Here is a 27,365-nt window from a genome sequence, read left to right as displayed (position 1 = left end):
TAAGCTCAAACTGTATTTGTCTAACTGTGATAAAGTGCACATGATATACACGGCTATCCGGCTCTTCAATGCTGCTGGTGTCTTGTGCTGTCTGAGTCTGACCTGAACACTTGGGCCTTGCCTTTACCCACAACGCGGCCCACAATTAAATTACGAATATAGGAGCTTTCTCTGTCTCTTAATGGTATTTTCGTCCAGCATCACCCGCTATCTTTTTTGCCGACACCGGTATTTGCGCCTAGAGGTGTGGTCATGGGCGTGCTGGCACGCTTTCCCCTAAATTGCTATTTTGGTCAAACACATTTGGGAAAGTGTAAGCCGTGCCAAATTAGTTTGGTAAAGAGCGGCCACCGCACACCTCAATGGAGATGTCCAGGCACAGACTATAGTCAGGCTGCCTCATCTCTCCAATATTCATATTGCATCTCTTTGTTGTTTTCCTATAATCAGCTGAAGTGAGTGCCTGCCACTTCCTTGTGTCCATTGTGTTTGTATAATTGTATAGTCAAAGAAGTTATTTGTGCCAGCCTGCCAGCCATTGTGCCGCGTGCGTGATTCCATTTGCTCTTCAGTTCATCACCAGCGCAGCAAATTCGGTTTAATCCAACTTGCCGAACTTTCCTTTTCGCTTCATACCGTTCCGTAGAGACGATCTACACGCACGATCTATATACCAAATGAAAGCCCTAATTTCGTAGTTTACATAGAACTTTGAAATTTTAAAGCGAGTTGTGACTCAATGAAAAGACGAGTGTTCTTGGCTCTGTGCGTGTGGGAAAAAAATTATGGGGGGGTTGGGGGGGCAACGCATAAGGGATCTCTTAAAGGCAATGGGACGTGGATTGGTAATTGGTCTAATTATTGTAACGCCCAAACCAAATTCCTAACATGTTTACATGTCATGGCAATAAAAGCAAACTCACCTTCTCTCCAGCTTTCCCAAGTTCTCCCTTGTCTCCTTTATGACCAGTGTGGCCCTACATGAACAAAACCATAAAGGAGGTAAATATTGGGGAAAGAAAGGATTGTAGTGGTCAAACAGTTAATCAAACTATACAATAGCCTGTCAGATGATCACGATCACACAGCGTTACACAGTCACGACAGAGACCTTTAATTGGTCGCACTTAGCAAGCCAGGCAGCGGGCCGGGCGGGCATCCCCCGGCCCGGTACCGAGTTGCTCCGCCACTGATAATGGTGGAGGGATACAGTACATAAAACTGCACTGTGTGTACTGTAGTAGTGTAGGGCCATATACTTTGGTTTTGCATGTTACCATGTAAACAACACACATTTAAATGAAAACAAAGAAAAAACTAGATAAAGTGCCCCTCGGGGCACAGGTCTCCACCAGGGCAGGTCAGGTTGTGGCCTCCTGGTGGCGCTATAACAGGCCAATGTGAAAAGGGTGGGATATATTCCTCGGCCTAGTAGGAAAGTCTGTGAAAGATTTCATGTAAATTGCACGCTGCATTCATGATTTGAGGCTTTTTGTTTAAAACGGGCCAATCCTGCAAACTTTGAAAGCCAATGTTAGCCAATTAGAATGGAATTATGTCATATTCCATCTGTGTACAGATCCGTCTTGAACACATGACTATAAAGATAGTTATGGCGCTATAACAGGTCGTTCTGGAAATGTTGGGGCAGAGGTTCATCGTTGGCATCCAGCGAGTGTGTGTGCAAAATTTGACATTGACCGGGTTAACGGTGCCGGAGATTAGCTAGTAACAGACGGACGGACGGACACACGGACACACACACACACACACACACACGGACGGACGGAGTGCAAAACATACTCTCTCCTCATGCCTTCGGCCTGGTGGAGACAACAAACAAACAAACAAACATACCTTGAATCCTGGCATCCCTGGAGGACCAGCTGGACCAGCGGGACAGATGGCAGGACACTATGAGGGACAGAGACAAAACACTGAGGTTCACTCAACGTGAAACACTATTATTGTTCTACCAATGTACATGTACATAAAGTAGCTCACAAAAGAGAGATAAGTCTTACCAGAAGGTCTCCGCTGCCATCAGGGAGAGCACCAGGAAGACCCTGGCAGACAGAAATAAAGAGTTGCGTGCAGTGTTTAGATCATCACGATTCATTCTTGTGATGTGTGGGATTTATTTCAACAAATTGTTTTGGATGATAGTTTAGTCACTGTCCACTAGGTGGCAGTAAAACAGTAGCAGTAGTGTATAACAGCAGCATCAATGGATATAATGAGTGTTCAACACTTTGCAGATATGAAGTGTTTTCTTTTTTTTGATAACTTCATAATTATCCCTTTCTCTTCTCAGGTCTGTATTCTTAAACGGTACCCGCAGTGCTTATACATTCATCAGAAGCTGTTTTCTGTATTTGGAGCTGCTTGTGTATTAATATGAATACACAACAAAGCATTATAGTAAGTCTTACTATATAGATGTAGCTGTGTATAATATTGTTCTTTTTTTCCCCAAAGAGTGATGACAATGTTGGATTCATTCCAAATTGATAATTAACTGTATATTTTGTTTGTATATTAGTGACATCATGCCCAAGTATGTGTAAATAATAAGGAAGTCATCACGTGAGTCTTTTGAAGGCGCCTTGCTCGGATTTGGTTCTTTTTGTGGTTTGGGAGCTTTAAAAAAGAATATGTGGACGTCCTGTCTACATTTGTCATGTTACAGGTCCCTGCACTACTATACTGTACATGCATAATATTAGACCAGGGCAGTGATCGATTTACTGTAAATGATCCGTTTGCTGATTACCAGTGTTGTCTCCAAGACAACGGCAGATTGGGCCACGCCCCCAAATACCGGTATGTGTCTCAAAGAATATAATATCTTTGTAGTCCTCTTGGTAAGAATATAATATCTTTGTAGTCCTCTTGGTGATAACAGTGTGAAAGGGCTGCTTGATGGCACCCTGTGCCTTCATCAGCCTCATTCCCATTGGCTACCACCAATAGTCTGGTTGCCTATTCTTGCCTTTTCTCCTCAGGACCTTTATAGCTGTGCCCCTAAAGTCTGTTCTGTTCAGCAAAAACTATGGTCATTCTATACTTTTGAAGTGATATATCACTTGAAGTGATTACAACTTACTTAATAAGTTCTAAAGTTGTATAGACTAGCCCTTACCCGTTGTGAGATATTTGCCCCCCTCTTGTGGCCGTGGGGGGGTACTGCGCCCGGTGTGTTTTTAATTCACTGATAAATCTTGCATCCTTTGGTATTCTTCTCCTGATAAACTACACGGTTTGCACACATCTCACCATGCACAACGGCGACAGGTAGCCTGTCCACACATGGACCGCTACTTTGCATTCATATTCATGTGATATAGACAGTACAATACCCATTTTTGCATTTTTTAATCCACTAATAAATTCATTATAAATCATTAATGTGTCAAATCTGAAAAAGGGCTCCATTAAGACCTCCATGTAATTATGGTCCATGCCTGTGTGTGAAAAGTGGGAGTGATTGGGCCAGGCAATGTTGAGATAAAGCGCTGTCAGGGACATTCAGACAGACAGACAGACAGACATTCGCTGAATTTTAGTATGATGACTTGTATAGTAAGGGCTATATCTTGCAACCCCTTACCCCTTATCCCTAAACATAGTTGCCATTTTTTACGATTTTGAAAAACCTTTAAAAAAAGTTCAAATGGCCTGGGCCATGGCTCAGTGGTCCAGGCACCTTGGCTGGTAATCCAGTCTGGCAGTGTGCTGTGGGTTCGACTCCCGATCCCGACGGCCTTTACTGCATGTCTTCCCCCCCATCTCTCTCCCCATTTACTGTCAGCCTACTGTCTGTCCCTCCATAAAATATATAAAATAAAGACGAAAGCCAGAAAAAAACACAATAAAAAAAACATGTCTATGTAGATCAGCTAGTTAAACTATTTTAAAACGTTTTTCAAAATAGTAAAAAAGGCAAAGAAGTTTAGGGGTAAGGGGTAAGGGGTGGCGAAAGATTGCTATCTCTTCTTTAAGAGTGATGTGACAATATTGGATTGATTCCACGTTTGTTTGCTGTGTGGGTTGTTTATAATCGTTGGGCTTCAACAGCAGTAATGGGCTGATTGATGGCACTCTGGGCCCTTCTATCAGCTCCATTACCACTGGTTACCTGTAATAGGCTGACTGCGTACTTACTGTATAGAATAGATGATGGACCGAGGACCGAAACGTCCACTCTCTGTGTCACTTTTTGCACTTTGTAATTAGAATATTCTATATTTTGTATGTTATACTTAAGAGCATCAACGTTCGTCTGTCTTGAGTTCAGAGCACAAACTTTTCTATTTAATTGCCTATTAAAAGCCAACATGAGCAACATTGAATCAGTGAAGATGATGATTTGTATTTATTTATTTCATTTTTAGTTTGTTATAGACTGTGATGCTGGCCTCTTGCAACTGGTTCCATCTTTGGTAAGTCTACTCTAGAGCATAAACCTCAAATGAGAAGTATAACATTTAGATAATGTGTTACTTACAGGAGGTCCATCAACGCCAGCAGGACCAATAAGACCAGGAAGACCTTCAAGACCCTGGTAAAGACACATTGGTTAGTAGTGTATTCAGCATCATACAAAGTCACAATAGCTAAAGGAACACTTTGCTGAATTACATCTGGCTATATCGGTTTTCACTAGTGCTCAATGAAGGATGAAAATTCTAGTGACATCGTCATCGGGGATTAAATCTGAGTGACTCGCTCAAAGGGGGACTTTGCATATTTTAAATCAAAATCTGCTTAGTATAACGGAATATGAAAAAACTGTACGTTTAAACCTAAAGATGTGTCTCTCGGGTGAGCGAATCACATTACCCGAGTGCTCAGGTAAGGTCATTTTTCATACCTTTCAAAGACAGAAAGCTTTGAAAGCTTTTTTGATATATTTGATTCTTTGATATTCTTTGATATTTGTTCTAGTCACACGTTGACATCACATTCAAGAACACATTTTGATGTCTAAAATAAAGTGCCTTCCACACATCCCCCTGACTCCCCCAGGGATAGTATTTCCCTCTGCACCAAATCTCTTTGCCAAAAATAGCCCACCTACAAGCTCAGAACGCATCACAATGTGACACGTTGTGAGCTTGTAGATCGGCTAAGTTTGCCCCAGAATAGTGACGCTAGGGTTCATGTGGTTATGGGTTAAAACAGGAGACATGAGGATGGTCAGATACTCACTGAGGGACCCTTTGGCCCTTCTCCGCCTGGTAGCCCATTGGTTCCGGGTAATCCCTGGATAATGAAAAGAGAATTACACGTGTGCAACAAATCAGTGTAATGTATGTGGTATGAAGACATAAGCCACTAACCTGAGACCAACATGCAATGCATGCAGAAACACAACACTACTACTGACAAAAGGAATACAATGAATATTGAATTGTATATCTGTCTCACTTTCACACACGCACACGCACACGCACACACACACACACACACACACACACACACACACACACACACACACACACACACACACACACACACACTCCTAAAGAACAGCAGACATGAGACTGTGTGTACTCACTGGAGCGCCTGATCTCCCTCTGCCCTACGGAAGACAGGGGAAGGGAAATTAAGTCACAAACACCAATGACAAATGACACGACTTCATGATGTCCACTGTGCGTCCAGTGCGTGAACTAATAACACACTTTCCCTTAAATTAACCTTAACACCACATAGTCGTGTTTTAATTAAGCTCATAGCCCTGAGTTAACAAAACATCTCAAATTGGTGCTTTTCAAACACCTTTTTGTGAAGAATAGCTAGGTCTGCTCAGGAGCTATGTTAAACTTTTACTTTACATGAACAAAATGCTTACCCATTATTAGCCCAAGTTGCTCTGAGCACGATGGGAATTATTTAACCCCACAGCTAAGGATAACCCTGATCTACTGTAAGGAGCTACTGTACAGTATGAGAAGAGCTAACATACATGTTGTAGGAAGCAACTGTAATCAAACTGTAAATGTGCTGGATAGTGAAACAATGAGTGAATACACTTTGGTGGAGCGATTAGAGAAAGTAATTGTTGAGTGATTACACTTTGGTTGAGCGATTAGAGAAAGTAATTGTTGAGTGATTACACTTTTGTGGAGCGATTAGAGAAAGTAATTGTTGTGTAAGTGTGTGACGCTTGGCAGGATGTGGACGTACTTACAGGAGGTCCAGCTGGCCCAGAAGGTCCAGCGTCACCCTAGAGAGAGAGCGAGAGAGACAGACAGTTCATCAAAGTTAATAAACATCTGCGTTACTAGACATTGTGGTGCCAAAAGTACTGTAGCAGCGCACATTCGACCTCTTGAAGGCAGGTGCTAAAGTGAACTGAGATGAACTGAGGGTTCGACTCCCGATGCGATGGTGGGCCCTTATTGGCCGGTGGACAACACCGACATACAAATACCCAGACGATCCCTTATTTGGCCGGTGGACAACACCAACATACATACATACCCAGCCGATCGCAGTACTTGCGCGCTCTGCTTGCGCAAGTAAAAATCACACCTGTGTGAAGTGAGGCGTGCTCTTACCATCATACATCATCTCATTCTGACCAATCACAATTTGCATCCTCACTTCAATGTTTGTGTTTACAAACTTTTGTCTTCAATGTTTGTGCTTACGCAGACCCTCAAAGCTGGGAGGGGCTAGCAACCCTCAAAAAAACCCTGAGGTTTAAATACCTAAGATTCTGAGATCTATTGATGCCAATACCTACCTAATGTTTTGTTTATTGTGTCATATGTTTGTGCGCATTGTATTTTTGTTTTTGAGGGGCACTATCCCCTCCTACAGCTTTTGTCCTCACACGTCTCAATATTTGCCATTGACAATGAAATGAGAAATTAGGTCAAATATCCGCCAAATATACATAAATCTGTGGCAACACAAGATTGCCATTGACAATGAAGGGAAATTTACGTCATATGTAGACTAGCAAATGGGCTAACCAATCACATAAATGGAGTTCAATGAATGGGGAAATTAGGTCATATGTGCCTCAAATATGACGAAAATGTTGTCCCCACACGTCTCATATTTGCCATTGACAATGAAATGAGAAATTAGGTCCGCCAAATATGATATACATTTGTGGCAACACAAACATTAAATGCCATTGACAATGAAGGGAAAATGTACGTCATATTTAGGTGAGCAAATCGGCTAACCAATCACATAAATTCAGTTGTTCATGAGATGATGTATAATGATAAGAGCGCCACTCACTTCACAGGGTTGTGATTTATTTTAAAATTTGAGCTGGACAACTCAGTGACTTGAATCTGGTCTCATTATTTACCCCTCTGGCTCCAGTAGACGAACCTAACTAGTCCAACTTCTAACCCTTTATTGTATTTAGGTACAGTAACTGTCTTACACTACCTTTACGACACAGGTGTTACATACAGTATGTCTTGATCTAACAGGAAGGAACATTCATTACACACACCTGATCAAATTGCATGCAATTACACCCTTGTACGTATACAGTATGCCCACACAAGTGAAGCAATTTCACAGCATTCAAACATTCAGTCTTCATCAGGAATTTGTGTGTATTCCCCCCGACAAATCATTGTTTGTTTAGTGTTGTCAATCTTGGCACAAAATGTTTTCAGATGGGGGTTCGTCCAACCCCCATCTGAAAACACATTAATTTTGGGGTCCATGATATGAAAAGGTTTGTAAAGCAGTGGTTTTCAATTTGCTTGCCCACCCCCCGTGTGTTTATCTCCTCGGCTGTATTTGATGTGTCTGTGTGGTGACAGATTGTGAGTCCTGTCAGTCAATCACAACATGCTGGTGTCACAGCTATCCTTCACATTCCTCACTGCTCAGGCTAGTGAATCTGCTGCACAAATGAGCCTTGACACAATGACACTCACCCATATCCATCGCACACACACACTTATGTGTACTACATGTTTTCAGATGGGGGTTCGCCTGTGAACCCCCATCTGAAAACACATACAGTACCTTTTGGGGCCCATGATATGAAAAGGTGTGTTTACAATTAATTTAAATTGTAAGGCAGTGGTTTTCAATTTGTTTGCCTGTTCCTGACTTCCTCTAAACCACCCCTCACCCCCCCTGTATCTTTGTTTATCTCCTCGGCTGTATTTGATGTGTCTGTGTGGTGACAGAGTGTGAGTCCTGTCAGTCAATCACAACATGCTGGTGTCACAGCTATCCTTCACATTCCTCACTACACAGGCTAGTAAATGAGCCTTGACAGTCACACATAGCCATCACACGCACATACTTATGTGTACTACAGCCTCACACGCACATGCACGCACAAACACACGTGACACACACACACACACAGCATAAATGCAGCTTCATTTCACTGTGAACGGCAGTGCATTTACATTCTTACAGTTGAAATCCAAAGTTCCAGATACTGTAATAACTTCTATTTACTGAAATGAGTCATAACTCTTCATTTCCAGTCCAGTGATGAGGCCCTATCTCTTCATGAGATGCAGAGGTACTTTAATCACGCTCGTGGCATAATCCTCGGGTCTGTTTACTGTCTCCCTCTGAGGATAACACACATTTCCTTCAGCATACAGAGCAACAGTCTCACAGGCTGCTGGGAAGAAGTGTGCATTCCAGGTAGGATTAAGGAAGCAGCGGCCAGCAGCAGATAAATCCGTTTTAAGTCACCTGACGCCTCATTAAAAACGTTCCCACCAGGCAGCCGAGCCGCCTTAACAAATCCAGGCCGACAGGGCTAACGCTGACCGTGGCCCTGTGTGACCTTTGAGACCTCTCTCTACCACAACACCCGACCATCTTTGCGTTACAGACACAAAGACTCAAATATAATACGAATATATATCAAAGTATATGGTAATAATAGACATGTACATATCATCGCTGTCAGGCAGAAACCTTGTCTCCATGTTTCATCTTGTATTTTTTTCATAAATGAATGCCCTATTTTATCCATTGATGACAATAATCTATAACTGAGCTGTGAGTTGTGTTGTGAGCTTGCCAAAATCAAGTGTGTCTGTGGGTTTTATAAATATTTACCAATGAATAGTATTAACAAGAGCTTGTGACTAAATCATTGGATTAATTGTTAATTTCTTTTTGCCCTTTCCTGAAAAGAAAAGTAAAGGTTCTGGATATGTTTCCACCCAACAACGATTGCATGTGTCAAGTCAAGTCACCCAAGTGCTTTTCATTCAAAACAGAATCATATAGACCTCAGAATTAGAGACCACGTGTGTGACCATGCATGACATGTACAAGTGTACTAGTGTAGTCTTCTGTTCTTTTTTGTGCTTTAATAAGGGGTTTCCTAGTACAGGACAGTAAATTCCAAAACGATCACTGGACTAAAAGACTTACCGTCTCCCCTGCAGGGCCATCCTTCCCAGCGGGACCATCAGGACCGGTCAATCCCTGGTGAGAAATCAAGACGAGTATGCATCATTTGTTTGCATTCAGCAATGTGATCTCCAGTCTGTAATAATAACATATTCCTCCATCCTAATGGCACTTTATCAGGGTGGGGTTAACACAACAAAGTTGAATACTGAAACATAATATGCATTTGGTTTGAACATGTGAATGTGCATGAGCGTTTGTCCTTGGCAGGTGGGGGTGGCAGGCAGTACGTGTTTTGTTTGTGTGACTACTAGTCTGTATGTCTACTAGTCACTTACGTCCACCCCTGGCAATCCTGGTAGGCCTGGTATTCCTGCTGCCCCTGGTATCCCGGCTTTTCCTCCGGGTCCCTACAAGGACAAAGATTTATACACAAACCCTGAGTGTTCATTTAACTCTGAGAAATTGTACACATTTCAGAATTACAAAGAGACAAATGAACAGTATATACTGAGGATTTTCATGGGCCATTTTCTACGATTGTAAAGTCACTGTGTAATGCAGTTGAGAGAAGATATTTGGTAACTCACAGCCTTCCCAGCAAGTCCAGCAGGGCCATCTTTGCCCTGTCAAAAACAATGAGACATAAACATTTCCAAGTGCTCAAAGGGCTTTACAAAAGGGTTCATTCATACATTGGGAGGTGAAGCGGCGAACAGTCGGTGCCAGCATCCTCACATCCCACATTCACACACCAATGGTGGCAAGCTCTCACCGACCAACTCATTGGAGGCAATGTAGGGTTCAGTGTCTTGCCCAAGAGCAAGGACACTTCGACATGTGGACAGGAGGACCCGGGATTCTAACCACCGACCCAGGGATCATTGACGACCTGCTCTACCTTCTGAGCCACATCAATGTTACAAACTTAATTTCAATCACTGTATATTTTCTGTAAAACTATATCAGTATACTTTAAACTGGCTTTGCTCAAGGAAAATATCCTTGGTCTGTTGCCTTTGAATGCACACTATAAATTAGGGCTGTCAAACTATTTCAGATTGATCACAGTTTAAAAATGAATCATGGTGTATCACCTTTTCTTGTGGGAACTCTCTAGCTCTCTCTCCATGTCTCTCTGTCTCTCACCCCGTTGTCGTGCTATACTGTATGTGATTTGAGCCGATACCTTTGTGGTTAAGGCCCCAATGCTCTGGAATAGCCTACCAGAGGAACTGAGTCGAACTCAGTCTCCAACCCTCCTGAAGACCCATTTTTATAGAATGGCCTTTTTATCTCCTTGATTTATATCTGTGTTTGTTATTTTGCACTTTCTACTGTTATTTTATTATTTCATTATTGATGTATTCCGTTGTTATTGCTGTTTGATTGTTCAAGCACTTTGTAACTTTGTTTAAAATTGTGCAACCTTTTATGGTCAAGATAGGGCTAGATAGGGCGTCTCTTTCCATCTCATTTGGATCTATCATCAGCCATCAGATACTAGAGCGATGACTAATGCAGAGTGGATGGGATTATGGGATGTATGGGGCGGGTCATCCAAACCAGGGGGGTTCCCAATAAAACTGGGGTTCCCAAAACAACTTTTTTTTGCAACTGAATGGCTGGAAAATGGAAATTAAGAGTTTACATAGTACACGTACATGCATAAACTTAATGATTATATCTAGTTTCAGTAATTATTCATGATATATTTTCTCTATTATTAAGGTTATTGTAACGGTCAATTTGTATTGGGGGTGGGGAGGCGGGCGCGACGGGGGTCCCCAGCCAAAAACGGGGGTCTCCATCCAAAAGCGTTGAGAACCCCAATTAACATTTTTAATCTAATTTCATAAACTAATTTGTGACTCAGTCAACTCAGTTATTTTGACAGCCGTACTATGAATACATTAAGCGTTTACATCAGGAGTGCCCAAAAGGTAGATTGTGATCTACCAGTAGATCACAAAGGCTGTGCAGGTAGATCACATGACATTCCCCTGAAGAATATTTAATTTAAAGCTCAAACCCACAATGCAATATTTAGTTTTCAAGAGTGTTGCTGTGCACAAAAACGTTGGTAGCATTACAAATTAAATACAAACAACTCAACATATTCCATTTATCCCCCTCTATCCCCCATTCCAAGTGCATTTGTCTTGTATGCAACGCCAGCTCTGCTATTCCAAAGCTTACATATTAAACTATTTTCAGCAATGGTATAATATTTATTTCGGTGGGTAGATCTTGTTGAGCTGGTCATTTTGAAAGTAGCTCTCAAGTTAAAAAAAAGTGTGTTACATATAAAGATACTTTAAAAAAAATCACATTCATCATATCCATTGAGTGGAATATCTAAATTGTAAATGATGAATGGAAATAAAGGGGGCAGTGAGTGAGTCTGGGGTCTGCTTCAGCATGTAAGAGGCTATGGGCGGGTAAAGTAAACAGTCCTAAAATGAAGCCAGTGCCAACTGGTCACATGATGAAAGCCTCAGGTTGGTTTAGACTGGGGGGTAGTGAAAGGGGGGGTGAGGTGAAATTCTAGATGCTCTCGTAGGGTCAGGGAATGCATGAATGGAGCCTCTGTCTGACTCTGTTGCTTGCATTGCTCAAGCAACAGAAATATTCAGAACTAAAAGGATCTTGGATCTCCTACCCCCGATAAAACAAAATTAGAATATTTGTTTTTCTTTTCCTCACAGCATGAGAATAAGTCACTCACTTGCAACCACATTTTACATACTCACACACAGAAATTACAAACAAAAAAACAACAACAGATTAACACAGGCTAGAGTTTAACCAAAGAGCTCTGCTTTGTTTCATTGTTTGTGTATAATCTGATTTTCCCTTTCAAATTCCCCAAGGGAAGTATAAAGTAAAGTATAAATACCAGCAACAGCTTTATTGCTCATACATTTTACAAATAAGAATATATAAGAAAAATACATTTAAAACATTTTCCTAATTGGTTTGATATTTTACTCTCTTTCAAACAGAGGCCAGCCTGCATGCAGAAAGCGGGAACTCCAGGCCGACATCACTGGATACAACCCTAACTCTGGAGGTCCTTGTCGATGGCCTAATACCAGAGTAGGGATGTCATATGCAAGTATAATCTGTTTCACTGTTTGGTAGAATTCACAAGAATTTTACTAGTCCTTGCCCTTGCCCCATAGCAGAGGGCAGAAGACCGAAGGGGATGGAGGAGTTTCAATTGCGGCCCTATGTCCTCAGGGAATTTAAAGGCCTAAGTTAGTTGCCCTGCCTACCAGGGGGAGGCAGGTAGTGTTCGTTTTCACCTGTAATCAAATACCCGTAAGGAGGGGCTATGGTTCCAAATGGGAGGAGTCAGAGTAATAAAACTTTATAGCCACAAGTGTATGCTACTGAACATTTTATACCACTCTTGAGGTCGACTTTGCCATGTTGGGATAGGAAAGACTGTTTGGCCACAGAGTCTGCCTGTGAACAGACCATTGATTTGGTACAGTATATGTATTTAAAATATTTTAACATTGTTCATAAAAAAGTAACTATTTTTATTTTGACAAAAATAAATCAAGAAACGTATCCTCAGTACAAGAAGATAATGAACAATGAAGAAAAGTATACTTTGCTATACCACTAATGTGGGCCCTTGTGGGGTAGGCCTACTGAGTCAAAACGTAAAGCTTCATTCAAAATCAGGCAGAACAAACTCACATCTGTGCCATCTTTTCCATCGGGTCCTGGGGTTCCTGGGGGCCCGCTGGGTCCTCGTGGTCCGGGCCTCTGCCAAAAAAGTCCATCCATGTCATTATATTTGTCAGCCATAATCAGCCATTCATTAGTTTTCCCAAATTGGGAAAACTAATGTCAATTGAAATTGACAGATACATTAATTAATTTGACTGGGGAGAGTCTTGGATTTGGTATATTAGCCTTTGTGTCTTTGAATAAGATGGAGGTGAATTATAAAACACAACATATTTCATTGAATTCAAGCAGTGTAATTATGAAGCAGGAAACCTAACATTGTTATCGTGAAACTTTATATTGTTAGGCTAACAATATAAAGTTTCACGATGGGTATTTATCTTATTAGAATGATGCAACTCGAGGACGCTGCGTAAAGTAGGCCTATCTGAACAATTCCATCCGTCCATGACGCACAGAATACAATAAAATAGAGACATGGATCGACAGTTTACGGAACATTACAAACAAAAATAGTTGATTGCATAGCTAACTTTAACAACAATAAACTGCTCTCGATTGAATCAACTATACCACTACCAGGTTTCTGCAGCATGAACAAGGATGCCATTGTGCGCAAGCCACTGATCTCCAGTAGCCTACCCTACATTCCACAGGTTCAGGGAAAACATAACCTCAACTTCATAAACTACTGTGAAAGTCCTAGCCACCTGCAGGCAATTTGGCCCATATAAGTTTCGTAGACATAGACCATAGGTGCCACCTAGTCTATGATGGGGACACATTATCCAGTCATAGGCCTATATATTCATGCACAATGTTGCCTAATTAAAATAATCAATTGCTTAGGCGCACATGCAGTGTCTAATAATATGATATTTAGGATAACAAACATGCCAGTCGGGCCTCTGGAGATATAAAAGTGTCTCATCATCATCATCATTATCATCATCACAAAAGCAGCTGCCATAATTGATAGGCCTGGCCCTATATATTAGACAATAATGCTTTTGGTGGGTGGCTGATAAGTGATAAGCCACATGCACAACAAACGTTTAGAAACAAAAGCATCAACACACATATAGCAGTTTGCTAATACTGCATGTATTGGATAGCAGATGACACTAATGGTTGGATAAGGCAAGCAGAAAGTCTTACCTGGCCTGAAGATGATGCCAAAAGCTGGCAAAGGAAGAGCACCCCAAGAGCAGAGAACATCGCCATGGCTCCGCTAGCCCTTAAAATCCGATTTTACGCGGAAAAAGTCAACCCCCGTTCCCTGTCCTTGTTCGCTCCCCCCGAAATCGCCACGAAGCGATCCTTCACCTTACAGTGCTCGGCTCCTGAATGGCATTCACGTTGATTCCAGATGAACCCGAGTCTCCAGCCGAAGGGGCTGAACTCAAGCAGCTCGCGTACTGCAAAGGGGTGAGGGGGGGGCGAGGGATGGAACTGGTGGTCAAAGGACTGGGAGAAGTGATGGGAGAGCGATCGAGGAACCATTTCGGAGCTCACGAAAGTAGGCAGAGCTAAACATTGTAGTCAGTGTATAGTGATGACATGTGAGGTAGAATTCTAACCAATAAGCTCAAGGGAACACATCCATGAGCAGAAAGAAGTATACTTCATACCTGTTAGCTTCGTTCCCAGCCTTACTCATCTGCACACCTGTAGTAGGACCGGATAGGGATTAGATCCCATGAAAGCATTGCCAGCCATGTTTGGGCATAGCCTATTTGCAAAAAAACGATTTCAACCTTACTACTACTTGTAAATGTTATGCACATTTATAATAATTATTAAAATAATAATAAATTACATTTGGGGGATATCTTTCACAATAATGAATAAAACATGTTCTAGACATTCTAATGATCACAAAAAAACATATTACAGTTATTTTACTTACTTTTATTAGGGTTAAAGGTCAAAGGTCAGTTTAAAAATGGTTAAAAATTGTCCAGAGATTTTTTATGTGTGTGAATGTCAGCCTCTGTGGGGGGTATTTATATGCAAATATCAGGACCAATGGCATTGCAATGAACATCAATGATGACGTGATTTTTTTTGTTTTAATTAATTCATTAAAATATGTTGTAGTATTGCAACGCTGGGTGTTACAGGGTTAAACCTTGTTCTTGCATTTGAAGACTGTGGGACAGTTCTTTCAGTACAGCTACAGTGTATTCTGAATACTTCATGTTAAAGCACAAATGAGCAAATTGCAAGTTGTTCAGCATTTTATTTATAATTCAACAGGAAATGGGTAGATAGACGTTTCTTGTGTCACTGCAATGAGAACACCAAGCTGAAACTCAATAACAGCAATGTTCACAATCTCAATTTAAAAAAGGTACAGTAGACTCAGTGATTAAAACTACGCCCAGAATTGCATGCTGGTCCTGAGATGTGAACTATTAAGTGTATATTCCTTCAGAAAATACTGTAAGTTCAAGATCTTTGTTCCATGGTGAGTGTTGCTCCAACCTTAAGCTCATACCGTACTATATAAATTAGAAATCATTGAGTGTTGTCACATCACTGAGTCACACTTGACTGTGAAAAATAGACCCAACATTAGTGTTTGCTTGCTGCTGGGGGTGTAAAACAGCCACAAGAATAAGGAGCAAAAAGCTGCTATCTACCACAGGGTTTTCCTGAGAATTGCAATTCAATATCCTAGGAATGATTTGGGCTTTGGCTAAACATAGACAAATTTCATGAAAATAATATCAGAAAATAGCAGCACTTGATTCTGCCGGTACCAATATCCTTGTATTTACTACACGGTAAAAAGTACTTCATAGAACTCAGCCTTGTAATGTAATCACCATGTTCCTATACAGTATCATGAAGATAAGCATGTCAGATAAATAACTTTTATAGTTAGTACCGAAGATTAAGTGCAAACATAAAAAAATAAAATGCATCAATAAATAACGAGACCAAATAAATCATCCTGGCTTGTAAATGGCCACATATACTGCTTCTACATCCCCTTAGTGTGTTAACAGTCGACCTTATCTTTTAAACCAAATCATATCTCAATATTGCCAAGAAGACATACAATCAACCAGTCTTGTTATATTTTTGGCTATGTCGTCTGTTGTTCAGCCTTCTACTTAACGTTTCTGCACGGAAACATACAAATTGTGCAAAATCCGTATCCAAAATCATATCCCCATTTGACTGTGGACCCATGAAAAAAAGAAAATAGAAAAAAAAAGAAAAAAAAACTCCATTAGGTTGTGAACCAAAATTTAAATTATGTTACAAGTATTTAATTTACAACTGATTCTTATCCAAATTAAATGATCAATAAGTGTATCCTGTATGGATCTTTATAACCACTTGTATATTTACCACGCTATATAATTAGTTGACCAGGGTTCCCAAATGCTCTATACTAGGTCCTCTAGCATTTCCTTCTTCTTCCTTTGTCAAAAATAGTAATTTTCTGAATGTTTTCCGCTGAGTGGGGATGCTATAGGGTTCATGTGGTGAATTTGCCAATTAATGTGTTGAACATTCATTGGCAACTCCGCCAATATTAATAACCTGAATTGTATCCTTCTATTGTGGCGAACCTATGAAAATGTGACATAACACTTGCCCTCAAAGGCATTTCCAGCATGTCAGAATGTCTTCGCCAAGGAATGATAGGAGTCAGGTTAAAAATGTGAAGTGAAGTCAGCCTTAATTATTGTAAGATTACCCATATAGAAGGATCTTAACCCCAGCTACACATCCTGCAAGCTGAATTCTCATTTCTACTTTATTATTTTTTTACTTCTTGACGGAAAATAATCAATACATAAATATTGCAGAGTAAAACATAAGGCCTGGAAACTTTCATACTCTGTCCTTCGGTTACATTTAATTACTGCTCAAATAGTCCTTTTAACCTCTAGCCCTATTTACATGAATTCCCCATGTCTTGGTCTGATCCGAGGGGTGTTGACTCTACATCCATTTCCTCAGAGTCTTTCCCATTTGTCTGTTCATTACCACATTTGTCAGAGCTCCTCTGTGTCATCTGCACCGTTTCTCTCTCTTCCTTTTTATCCGTCACTTGACTAAAGTCAGTCCTTGGAATTTTCTCCTCCCGCCCAGAGGAAGAAGACGGCGAGTGTTTAGCAGGACCTTCAGGCTTGGTCTTGGTGGGTGTAGACACTGTCGGACTTGTCTGACCAGAGGGATTGTTATTTGAGGAAACTTTCTCCTCGGTCTGGCCATTTGCAAAGTCCCCTGAGGGGCTGTTATTGGACAGTACCATGTCATCCTCCCTTTTCTTCTTCGGTGGTTTTTCTAACTCTGCCTCCCCATCAGTTTGCATGACTTTGACTGGCTGCTCGGTGGAGTCCTTGAATTTGCTGGCATCTTTGTTTTCTTCCGTCAAATTGGTCTCCTCTTTTTCCTGCTCATTGTCAGGACTGGTTGACTGATCCATTTCATCTTCATCCTCATCCTCCTCCTCATCCTCACAACCATTCCCAAGAAATTCTTCATCGGACTCAACCTCTGCATTTCCATTTCCAGTATCAAGTTTAGACTCGGTGGCACCCTTGGAAAATGTGCCTTTGTCTCCACTCACCGTTTTATCAGGTCCCTTCTGAACCTCTGCTGCATTATCCATTCCAGCCAACTCTTCTTTCTGCGCTCCCACTGCCTCTTCGTCTTTACTTTTAGCCCGTGCCGAAACGTCGTCCCTTCCATCTCCATTCCCCTCAGACCTCTTTTCTGCTTTCTTGAACCGTTTCTGAGTCTTTCGGGGGCACCAAACAAACTTGTCCTTTGGTTCAAAATGGAGATAAGCGAATCGCAGAAGCTCCTTGCGCTTTTGCTTGTCCAGTACGGCAAACACAAAGTAGTCAAGTACGCTTCGTTTAACGCTGCTGAGGTTCTTCTTCACCAAAGTCTCTTCTAGAAAGAAGCGTACAAACGGGGCCTGATAGTGCTCAAAGCCAAGCTCTCCAAGGCTCTTCAGGATGCGAGTGATACGCAAGTTGTTGTGCATATTCCTGGAGGAGGAGGACATAAGACAGAAAGGTAGAGGCTGAAATAAACTTACACAAAAACTTGTATTTCCGAGGTAGCTATGGTGAAAATAATTGTGACTAACCGTTCAAGGTTTCCAAAGCGTTCCTTCCAATTCTCTGCACGTTTCACTTCACCGGTCTTTTTGTCAATCAACTGGATACCGTAAAAGCCTAACATCAGTTCATAGGACTCCACTAGTCTCTTCTTGGCCTCATCGTTCTTCTTGAACGCCTATGGGGAACAAACATGGATGAATGAAAATATAGTTGAGATCAAACATCTCCACAACCTTTTATGGAAGACAGCCGACTCTCTCTCCACCAGAACTGGCTCTATTCAGCCAGAGCTGAGTCATGCTTCTGTCACCGTTTCAGAATTAAATAACATTTAATTTCTTGTGTTTCTTGAGTTTATATTACATAATATGCCTTCCATTTGTTTGTTGTTGGCACAGTTGTGCCTCAAACTAGAATAAAAAGGTTGCTTCATAGAGGCAAAAGTTGTTTCATATGAGGCGAATGCTCCAAACTTTATATGCATTTTTAGAGGTAAAAATGTTTAATGTGCCTGGAATTCTTATGCTCTTAGTGTCACGTCTCTTATCTGCAGCAATTTTGCACGAGCCATTGAGTTTTGTTTTAAATCAGTTGAAATGTCACTTCTCTCGCAACCTTTGTTGTGAGAGAGGCTAGCTGTCTCCACTCACCTCAATCTCCTTCCTGGTGAGTTCTGAAGCCATATAGTTAACCCCAGGTTCCCGTAGTGGAAACAACCTGAGATGGAGAGGAGTTGAAAAAAAAAAACACCCAAATCATCCGTTTTTATTCTTTCTCCATTGGGGCAATGTCTAATTGATTGATTGTGTATTTTATATTGCACTGTTTTTGCTCTTTTCTTAATGTCCTTTTTATTATGTTTTCTAATGTTTGTTTATATTGTATTGTTTGCCATTTGTCTTATTTTAATCTGTAGAGCACTTTGGTTGACCTGGTCATGTTAAATTTGGTAAATAAATACATTTTGAGTTGAGTAAGGGTGGACAGTTGGGACGCTCCACTGAGCTGGTCTTGTCCATTAGTGGTGTTTGACAACATCTTTAGCTCATTATCTTCTAACCTCTTCCCTGCTAGAATGTAACTTTCAATTATTCATCCAATTTGGGAAATGTTTAGGAGCTGTGAAAATCTTGTCGGTTCAAAATCACCAGCACTCTGGTGTTTTACATATTCAGCAAAATTATGATGACTCAATGTTATGCACCTAAATAATACATTGAATACACATAAAAGCAGTCTCTTCAATGTTTTATATTATAAATCCATTGTTCAATTTCTTGAACAATACATACCATTGAATGTAAGAGTGAACTCTCTCCAGTCTCTTGTAGTCTGTTTTCCACTCCTTATGGAATGTTTCAACATAGATTTCTATGAAAATGAAACAGACATGCAAAGTGTCATTACGGACATACTTTTTACACAAATTAAAACTAGATTATTATTAAATTAGAACACACAAGACAGTCCATTGAGTTACCATCAGGTGCAGAGGGAAATTGGTTGAGATAGAACTTCAAATTGTTCATCTTTTCCTCTGCACAATCATCATCTGTAAGGTTCTGCAAAAAGAATAAGCAAAAAGCTCAGCTTGCTCAACAGTTTGATGAATAAACTGATTTAATCTATCATAATATGTTGTTCAGACACTCACCGGATAACCTCGCCTGTAGTTCTGCATGTCCTTTGCTGCCCTCATATTTCTGGGCGCATGATGCCACTGCAAAGATATGATTATGAGCAAATGATGGACCGTTTAAAACATTCACCAGTGAAATATAAACTTATGCTACAAATTGTGCATCTTCACAAGTAGAGCTTATTTTATCAGTATCATTTTAGAACGAGGTCTATCCCCGTTTCAATGCCCTGGATAGACCAGCTGGGTTTGTGACCCACAACATTGTAGACTAAAGCCGAGTGCTCTAGCGACCAAAATACCCAGACATCTATTACGGTAGTATAATATCAAGCCTATCCCTAGAATGGTTGATATTCCATAAAATTGCACACAAGTTGACAGGTGAGTTGTGGCTGGTGTGGGGTAATTAGTGACACCTGTCAATTTGTGTCTCATACATGTGTGCCCCTTAAGTGTGTGCTGCTGTAAATGTCACCCCATCACCCACAGAGAATGTTTTCCCATGTGAATCTTGTTGAAAAAAGTAAGTAGAGATATGACACATTTTATGCACTTTCAAATGGATGGCACAGTGCTTTGGACTATTACATTGCACCAACACTATTGCACTTTGGGTTATTGTATGGTTATTTATTTCAATGCCAGTGGTGAAGCTCCAAACTGAATTTCGTTGTTTCATGCAAGCAATGACAATAAAGATCTATTAAATGTCGTAGAATAACATAGCAAAAGAGATGCGCAAACATATATGATACATTACAATCTCATGCATTCTAACATGAGTTGGAACCTTGCCAACTATGTGGCTACTGGCTAGCTTGGTGGTTAGCAAACCAACCACCAGCAGGCAAAAGCAATGAAGCAGTACGCTGCCTGAAAATGGCAGATGTACAATCTCACAAAACGTCACGTCGTGATGTTATGTGTACTTGCAGATCTATTATTTTCAGCAAGCTACACCACCAACCGACGCGCAACGGAGACCCGAGACTGAATGCAATGCAAGGCAAGGCTAAAAATAAATAATAAATAGGTCGTGACGACCCTTTCTTTCCCAGTAACAAAAATTACATATTTTCTTAAAGAGGTACCGAAGCGAGACCCGACGTCGACACTTTCAGTTAAAATATGTCATTATGTTGAGCAAAAGACCCGACGGTGTGATGAAGCGTCATTTATCCTTCTCCATCACGCGATCGGGTGTCGCTCGCCAAAAAAAGGAACAGATCTACAAGCTAACAACGCGTCACATTTTGGCGAGCAACACTGTCGTAGTGTTTATGGTGTGTGTAGATTATAAACCACCCAGGTGACGAAGGAATAATTATTATTATCAAGGGTCTGGCCTAGTAGCCCAGTGAACTAAACTGGGACTCATTCGCTTTGTATGTTGCAGATCCGGTCACAGCCTAAAAGGCGGATAGGGAAACTATGAGAGCATGCATGTGTGCGCGCGGATCACCGGATACGGTAGGCGGGCTGTAAATCGGATATGAGCACCGAGCAGCAAATAGAAACCAGGCTTTCCATAGATAGGTACTGCGGAAAGTCTGGTGACGCGAGGTTTAATAGTAGAACTATCTATTCATACAAGAGTGTTTTAACTGAAAATGCTGTGAAAGTTGTGAAACTTATTAAAAATTTAAAAAATCAAAACACTACACAATTAAGTGCACGTACTAGCGCGCTCCAAGATGTTTTGTTCTTGTCTTGACTGGTTCTGTTGCTTCTCGTCTGGCTCTCTCCTCCTCCAGCCGGGTCGTCTCCATCACTCTCCTCCGTGTCCCAGGTCGAATCATATTCACACACGCAGTCGTCCTCCATGGTTGTTTATTAAAACAGACTACCGACTCGAGAAAACATAAATATGTGTGAAATCTGTCTCACTGGTCGAATCTGGCATGAGTTCAACTTTTTATGTTCCAGTAAAAGCCGAGCGTAAGCAGACATGCATTATCTGCCCTTTCCTTCCAGCCGACGTCAAGATAGACGTGTTAAATTAAAACCGGACTTCCGGCTAGTGGACTTCAAAGTAAAAGTATTACTATAGTACCTTTCATGCATAACATGCTACTCAATGTGTTTTTACACACAACATAATAATAATACAAGATGTAAAACGAGCCAAAGAAAAACATATATTAGTAGTATATATTATTATAGTATATATTACGTAGGCTAACCAGGTGTAGGGCTATATACAAAGTCTATATACAAAGTCCATTTATAGAATTAAGCTTTTATTCTGAGAACAGAATCCATTCATTTCCGGTGGAATGGTCTATATTCTATAACATTTGAACTGTTTGTTTTTAAATGATTTGATGCAGCTGTCAATCAGAGCCCAGAGCAAGATACCAATGCTGGTTGCAGCATGAGTGTGCACTACTTTTTCATGATTAATTAATTAATTAATTCATTTAAACACACCACAAATAAAATGTAAAAACAGATTTGTCCATCACTAGCCAAATCATCCAATTAGCCCTTCACTAAGTCCCTCCCCAACCCATCCTTGTCCAATAGCACTTAGAAGTGAAGAAAGCTTGAACTGCATAGCAACTGTTGCTAAACTATTTGGATTGGCACGGGACAATCGCTTTTTGGGATGGGATTTAGTGAAGGGCTAATTGGATGATTTGAGGCATTTTGTTCCAAAAATGTGTTTTGCAAAAATCCACCTGTTGGTGGCGCTATAACAGGCCAATGTAAAGGATTCCTCAGCCTAGTTTTCACGTAAATTGCATGCTGCGTTCATGATTTGAGGCTTTTTGCTCAAAACGGGCCAATCCTGCAAACTTTGAAAGCCAATGTTAGCCAATTAGGATGCATGGAATATGAAAAATCGGACAGATCCGTCTTGATAACATGACTATAAATACTGTGTAACGATTTGTGGGATTTTTGGACAGAATCTGGAGGAGTAATATCAAAAAATGTGTTTTACAAAAGTCGGCCTCCTGGTGGTGCTATAACAGGCCGTTCTGAAAAGATTGGGGCAGAGGTTCATCGTTTCAGTAATCGGTATGTGACACCCTCATACAATGAGTATGTATAATTCCGTAAAATTGTTCAAGGTTCATTTCACGACAGGGGTGCATAGCCTACTACTTACTGCAGCGAAAACGACAGTATGTTAATTAATTAGTGGTATCAGATATTGTAGTGACACTGGTGGCTATAATTTTCCACTCTGTAGCTCACTAACCCCTTGGGCTGCACAATATTATAAATATTTCAAATATCAAGATTTGTATGGCTTGAGAAGTTGAGAGTGAGAATATGTTGTGATAACACACAGGCTACATTTATGAAAGAGGTTCAAGCTTCTTTAACAAAGTAAGCTGTAGGCCAAGTGCACACAATTGAACAATTCACTTTTTTATCGCAAATGTAAGCATGTAGAAAAGGCTGTAGTTGTAGAAATATCACAACATAATTGTTGTTTTGTTAATATCATACACTGCATACAACCTCACTACCCAGTTCACTTAATTGTGGTCTAGGCCAGTGGTTTTCAAAGTGGTTTCCCACAAATTAGTGGTAGTTCAATTTGTCTACAATTCAGGAAAAAGTAGAAATTAGGAGTGACGACCGGATTAATGTTGGTGAGGCGTCCGTTAATACGACCGGATTAAGGTTGGTGAGGGGTCCGCTGCTCCGTGCTTGCGGTTATGGTTAAATGAGGGCTCTGCCCTGAGTGCCCTCAATATATCCCCAAGTATATGAAGGTTGAATGAATAAAACAAGTTATTATTAATTTTCAATGAAACCTATAGCAGCTTTAGGATAATTTCTTGAACGAACACACACACACAGTCCTTTTATTTTGTTTTTTACATACTTTATTTAGAGTTTTTGTCAAACAAGACACTCTTCCCAGCACGCATTTCCAGTAAGTCTGGCAGGAATTAACCTCCCAATAGCCTACCGGTATATGTCTATGTCCCAAGTACAGTATACGTGTGTAAGTTACATTTGTATTGTGGAATGAGAATCGGTGGCTCCAGGCAATGTATGATTTGATCTTTTGACAGTAATTGGAGAGCCACATTTTCACACATGTGTATCACACCATTAGAAGCTATGAATAGAATCATTGCGTTATTGCTGGGAATTGAATGTTGAATGGTCCCTGGTTTGGGTTTCTATTTTTGGTCTTATAGTTACTGTGGAAACTGCAGGGTTCTGCAGGCATCCAGCGTTGGCTGTTGCTTTTCACTGCTGCAGCGACATTAAATGGATTCAAACCTAATTCAACAGCTTTGAATTCAGCTAAAGATTTTAATATACATACATTGGTTAGTGGGGAACCATAATCTCAAATGATATCTCTTACTTGACCCACATGCATGATGATTCTGGGGCGAACATTCGCAAAAAAAACAACGACCAACAAATGGCAAAGAGATTTGGATTTTGGAGTAGGTCTAGTCCACTCCTTTTTTCCCTTTACACCATCTCTTGGGATGCGTTGTGAGCTTGTAGATCGGCTATACTTTTGCTGAATGTATGCTCTCTCTCTCTCTCTCTCTCTCTCTCTCTCTCTCTCTCTCTCTCTCTCTCTCTCTCTCTCAGTTTACTGGGTTCATTTGTTATGGGTATGCACCTCAGGGCCATGAGTCATGAGCTTGATTCTAGGCTTAAGGGTTGACTGGCCACAGTTGACTGGCCACAGGCTGACTAAATAAGCAATTTAAACCTGATTTAAGCAGCTGTTTCACAACTTGAGTGGAACCAGAAAATGGCCGCCACTGCTATGCCCTATTAGGATGGGTAAATATACAGAGGATTCATCCCAGGAATGTGCAAACGTACCATGCAAATTCCCTAACAACAAACAAAGTGGTATAATTTGACACTTAAACCTTATACAGTACTTTGTTGACCTGAGTCCACTAGGCAAAATATAACTATAGACCCCCTCCCTTTTCCCCTCTACACTAAATCTCTTCACAGAAAATAATGACAAGCTCACAACGTGTCATGAAGTGATTCATTGTGAGCTTATAGTTCTGCTATTTTTGGAGAATGTTCCCCTAAGAATAAGGATGCTCTGTGGTCATGTGGTACATTGGAGTACATACAATATATACAGTAGGGGCGGTAGTGACTCAGGAGGTATGTGGGTCCACTTGTGATACTGAAGGTTCCCGGCTCCTCCTGCATTAGTGTCAAAGTGTCATTCAGCAAGACACTGAATGACTGCACCCCTAACTGCTCCTGATGGGCATGCCTTGCATGGTATCCTGCACCGTCGGTGTGTGAACGGGTGAATGTAATGCACATTGTAAGTGTCAGATCTGTATGCTATCCTTGGCATATCAATATCATTGCCTGAATAGTGGCATCTCCCATGGAAAAGGATCTAGGCATTCGTCCACAATCACACCTAGGTTATAATGAAGTGGCTATTGTTTGACCCACCAATCCAATAACGAATCCCATATGGATGCAAGTTTGTCACAACCATGTTGATGAAGCCTTGTTTGCCTGTCATCAAACACAACAGACCTGGACAGGATCGCGACTATTGTGGCTGGAAATATTGCCCAGCAAATATCTCCATGCATTCCAAAAGCTTTCAGTTGTTTTCCCTCTTCATTTATAACCACCAGCCAAAATAATCAAGTCAAAGTGAGTTTCCAAATGTGTCATTGAATTGAGACCACTTGCTATCATACACCTGCTCTATTTGTCATAAAAAAGACAAATAGAGGAGAAGAGATATATTAAAGATATATGAGATATACAAGAGTAAAATTTACAAAAAGTTTTTTTGAAAGTAAAATATCCCTTTAAGATGTAAAAATGAATTGTTCTTTTTTTGCACATGATACATACATTGGGTTGGGTATACCATATACTGTAGGTATTCAGGTATTGGCATGTTATTGATCGCAACATATGTACTGTCAGTGTATATATCTTTTAAAACAAAATCACACCCTTTTCATAAAACTTGGAACATTTAGAGCTTTTCAGTTGGTTTGGTTCATTTCCTTTTCTTCGTCTAAATGGACCTTTATGGTCTGTAACTGAGAGTGTATAATTGGAACCGAATTGGAACCCTCAACAAGGGTCCATTTTTGAACCTTCAATTGGTGGGCCCCAGACTAGATGCTGATAGATAATGTTGTCCTGTTTCTGTCCCTCATGTATCCTTTGCCCCGGCCAGCTCTCTCTCGTTTTCCTCCCATCCTCTATAGATTCGTAGAAGCATAAGCTCTGAGCTCCTGATCCCTGCGTGACCACCTTGCTCTCATTCTGAATCTTTGACTTATAATGAGGTGCTTGATTTGTGTTCAGCTCCAGTAGGCTACTTAATGGTTTTCCTGCAGAGCCGCTCGATCAACGGGGGAAGCTGCCTTCAGGCACATCTTCTTCTTTTCTCCACGTGATGCCATGTGCCTTATTATCAGTGGTGGACAAAGTATTCAAACCCAGTATACTTGAGTCAAAGTATGGATACTTCTGGTCAAATATAGCACTCTACTAAAAGTATACACAATGTGCATTGTGAGCTTGCATGGAGATTGGATATTTTCCAAGTCATAGGGTCGTAATGTTATTTTACATGTTTGAGTCCCAGTGGTGTCAAAAGTACAATATTTGTCTTTGAAATGTAGTGCATGGTGTGACATAACATACTCAAGTACAGTTACTTAAAACATGTAGTTATGTACTACTCAAGTAAACAATAAACATACTTAGTTACTGTCCACCACTGGTGCTCATTCACAGCATCACCAACGATGTCAAAGCAGTGTTTTTGCTTCAGCCAGGAGAGAATACCCCCAAAAAACCGGAATACTCCAAAGCGCATTATGCAAGACAAAAAACATCACATCTGCTTATACGCAGCCTTTTCTAAGCATTGTTTTTGATGAATTAATATAACACATTCACAATTATCATGTCCCACTGAGCACTTTCCACACAGATCGAATTTGAATGTTCTGAGAAGAAATGTTTTGACCAAATAAGATACTGCTTTCATTAAACTGTTTACTTCTGTTGTTCAACATGTAAAGTACTTTACTTATGCTATAAGCAATAATATGTCAACATTTTAATGACATTTTTATTTATATCATTTTTAGTATTCAGACAGCCAGCAATGGGTAAAACGCTCCCCAAACAAATGTAGTCTCTGTGACACAATCTAGGGGCCACAATCGGCATTCAAAGATTCTCCTAGAAGCTTTGTCATTGGTCGATTTGCCTGTCTACTTCCTGATTGGTTAGTAATTTCACCTCTAGGAAAACCTTTGAATGCAGATTGCGGCCCCTAGATTTGTCACAGAGACTACATTTCTTTTGGGAGCGTTGTACTCATTGCTGGCTGTCTGAATACCAAATACCAAAGTCATTAACCTTTTTGACATATTAATGCTTATAGCAGCTTGAAGTCTTAGTGTTACTAATGGCTAAATATTTGTTTAAAGATAGACCATTTCCAAAAGAAAATGAACATTCCTGGATGGGTTTTTAGTTTAGAGCATGAATCACATTTTCATGCCAATAAACAATAAATAAATGTC

The 27,365-nt window shown here is 40.6% G+C and overlaps 2 protein-coding genes across 2 annotated transcripts in view; both read right to left on the bottom strand.

The window, feature by feature from the left end:
- Positions 1–14,557, bottom strand: part of col9a3 (collagen, type IX, alpha 3) — a 32,142-nt gene extending 17,585 nt beyond the window's left edge. The window contains exons 1-12 of the mRNA XM_080762721.1: positions 14,242–14,557; positions 13,090–13,158; positions 9,969–10,004; positions 9,717–9,788; positions 9,400–9,453; positions 6,197–6,232; positions 5,561–5,584; positions 5,212–5,265; positions 4,508–4,561; positions 2,025–2,066; positions 1,858–1,914; positions 924–977 (exon numbers count right to left, since the gene is read on the bottom strand). Coding sequence (XP_080618847.1) covers positions 924–977; positions 1,858–1,914; positions 2,025–2,066; positions 4,508–4,561; positions 5,212–5,265; positions 5,561–5,584; positions 6,197–6,232; positions 9,400–9,453; positions 9,717–9,788; positions 9,969–10,004; positions 13,090–13,158; positions 14,242–14,307 — 618 coding nt within the window. The 5' untranslated portion in view covers positions 14,308–14,557. The remainder of the gene's footprint in view (positions 1–923; positions 978–1,857; positions 1,915–2,024; positions 2,067–4,507; positions 4,562–5,211; positions 5,266–5,560; positions 5,585–6,196; positions 6,233–9,399; positions 9,454–9,716; positions 9,789–9,968; positions 10,005–13,089; positions 13,159–14,241) is intronic.
- A 555-nt stretch (positions 14,558–15,112) lies between these two features.
- LOC308315672 (uncharacterized protein) lies at positions 15,113–21,783 on the bottom strand. The gene is made up of 7 exons (XM_080763776.1): positions 21,502–21,783; positions 19,834–19,899; positions 19,660–19,741; positions 19,472–19,550; positions 18,830–18,896; positions 18,206–18,354; positions 15,113–18,104 (listed from the first exon to the last, which is right to left on the bottom strand). Exons 1-7 carry the CDS (start codon positions 21,643–21,645, stop codon positions 16,997–16,999), a joined length of 1,695 nt encoding a protein of 564 aa, XP_080619902.1. The 5' UTR covers positions 21,646–21,783; the 3' UTR covers positions 15,113–16,996.
- Positions 21,784–27,365: the final 5,582 nt, after the last annotated feature.

This window comes from Protomyctophum bolini, assembly GCF_963924005.1.
Source record: "Protomyctophum bolini genome assembly, chromosome: 5".
Classification (NCBI taxonomy): Eukaryota; Metazoa; Chordata; class Actinopteri; order Myctophiformes; family Myctophidae; genus Protomyctophum; species Protomyctophum bolini.
The sequence above is the reverse complement of the archived record's forward strand: the minus strand, read 5'-3'. Positions and strand labels throughout refer to the sequence as shown.

What these genes read in the sequence shown, in the direction of transcription:
- LOC308315672 (XM_080763776.1), bottom strand. Translation starts at nt 21,645, where the DNA reads ATGGAGGACGACTGCGTGTGTGAATATGATTCGACCTGGGACACGGAG. An exon ending in ATTTCCCTCTGCACCTGATG is followed by an intron (nt 19,551 to 19,659) that starts GTAACTCAATGG and finishes TCATTTTCATAG; the next exon opens with AAATCTATGTTGAAACATTC. An exon ending in TCACCAGGAAGGAGATTGAG is followed by an intron (nt 18,355 to 18,829) that starts GTGAGTGGAGAC and finishes TGTTCCCCATAG; the next exon opens with GCGTTCAAGAAGAACGATGA.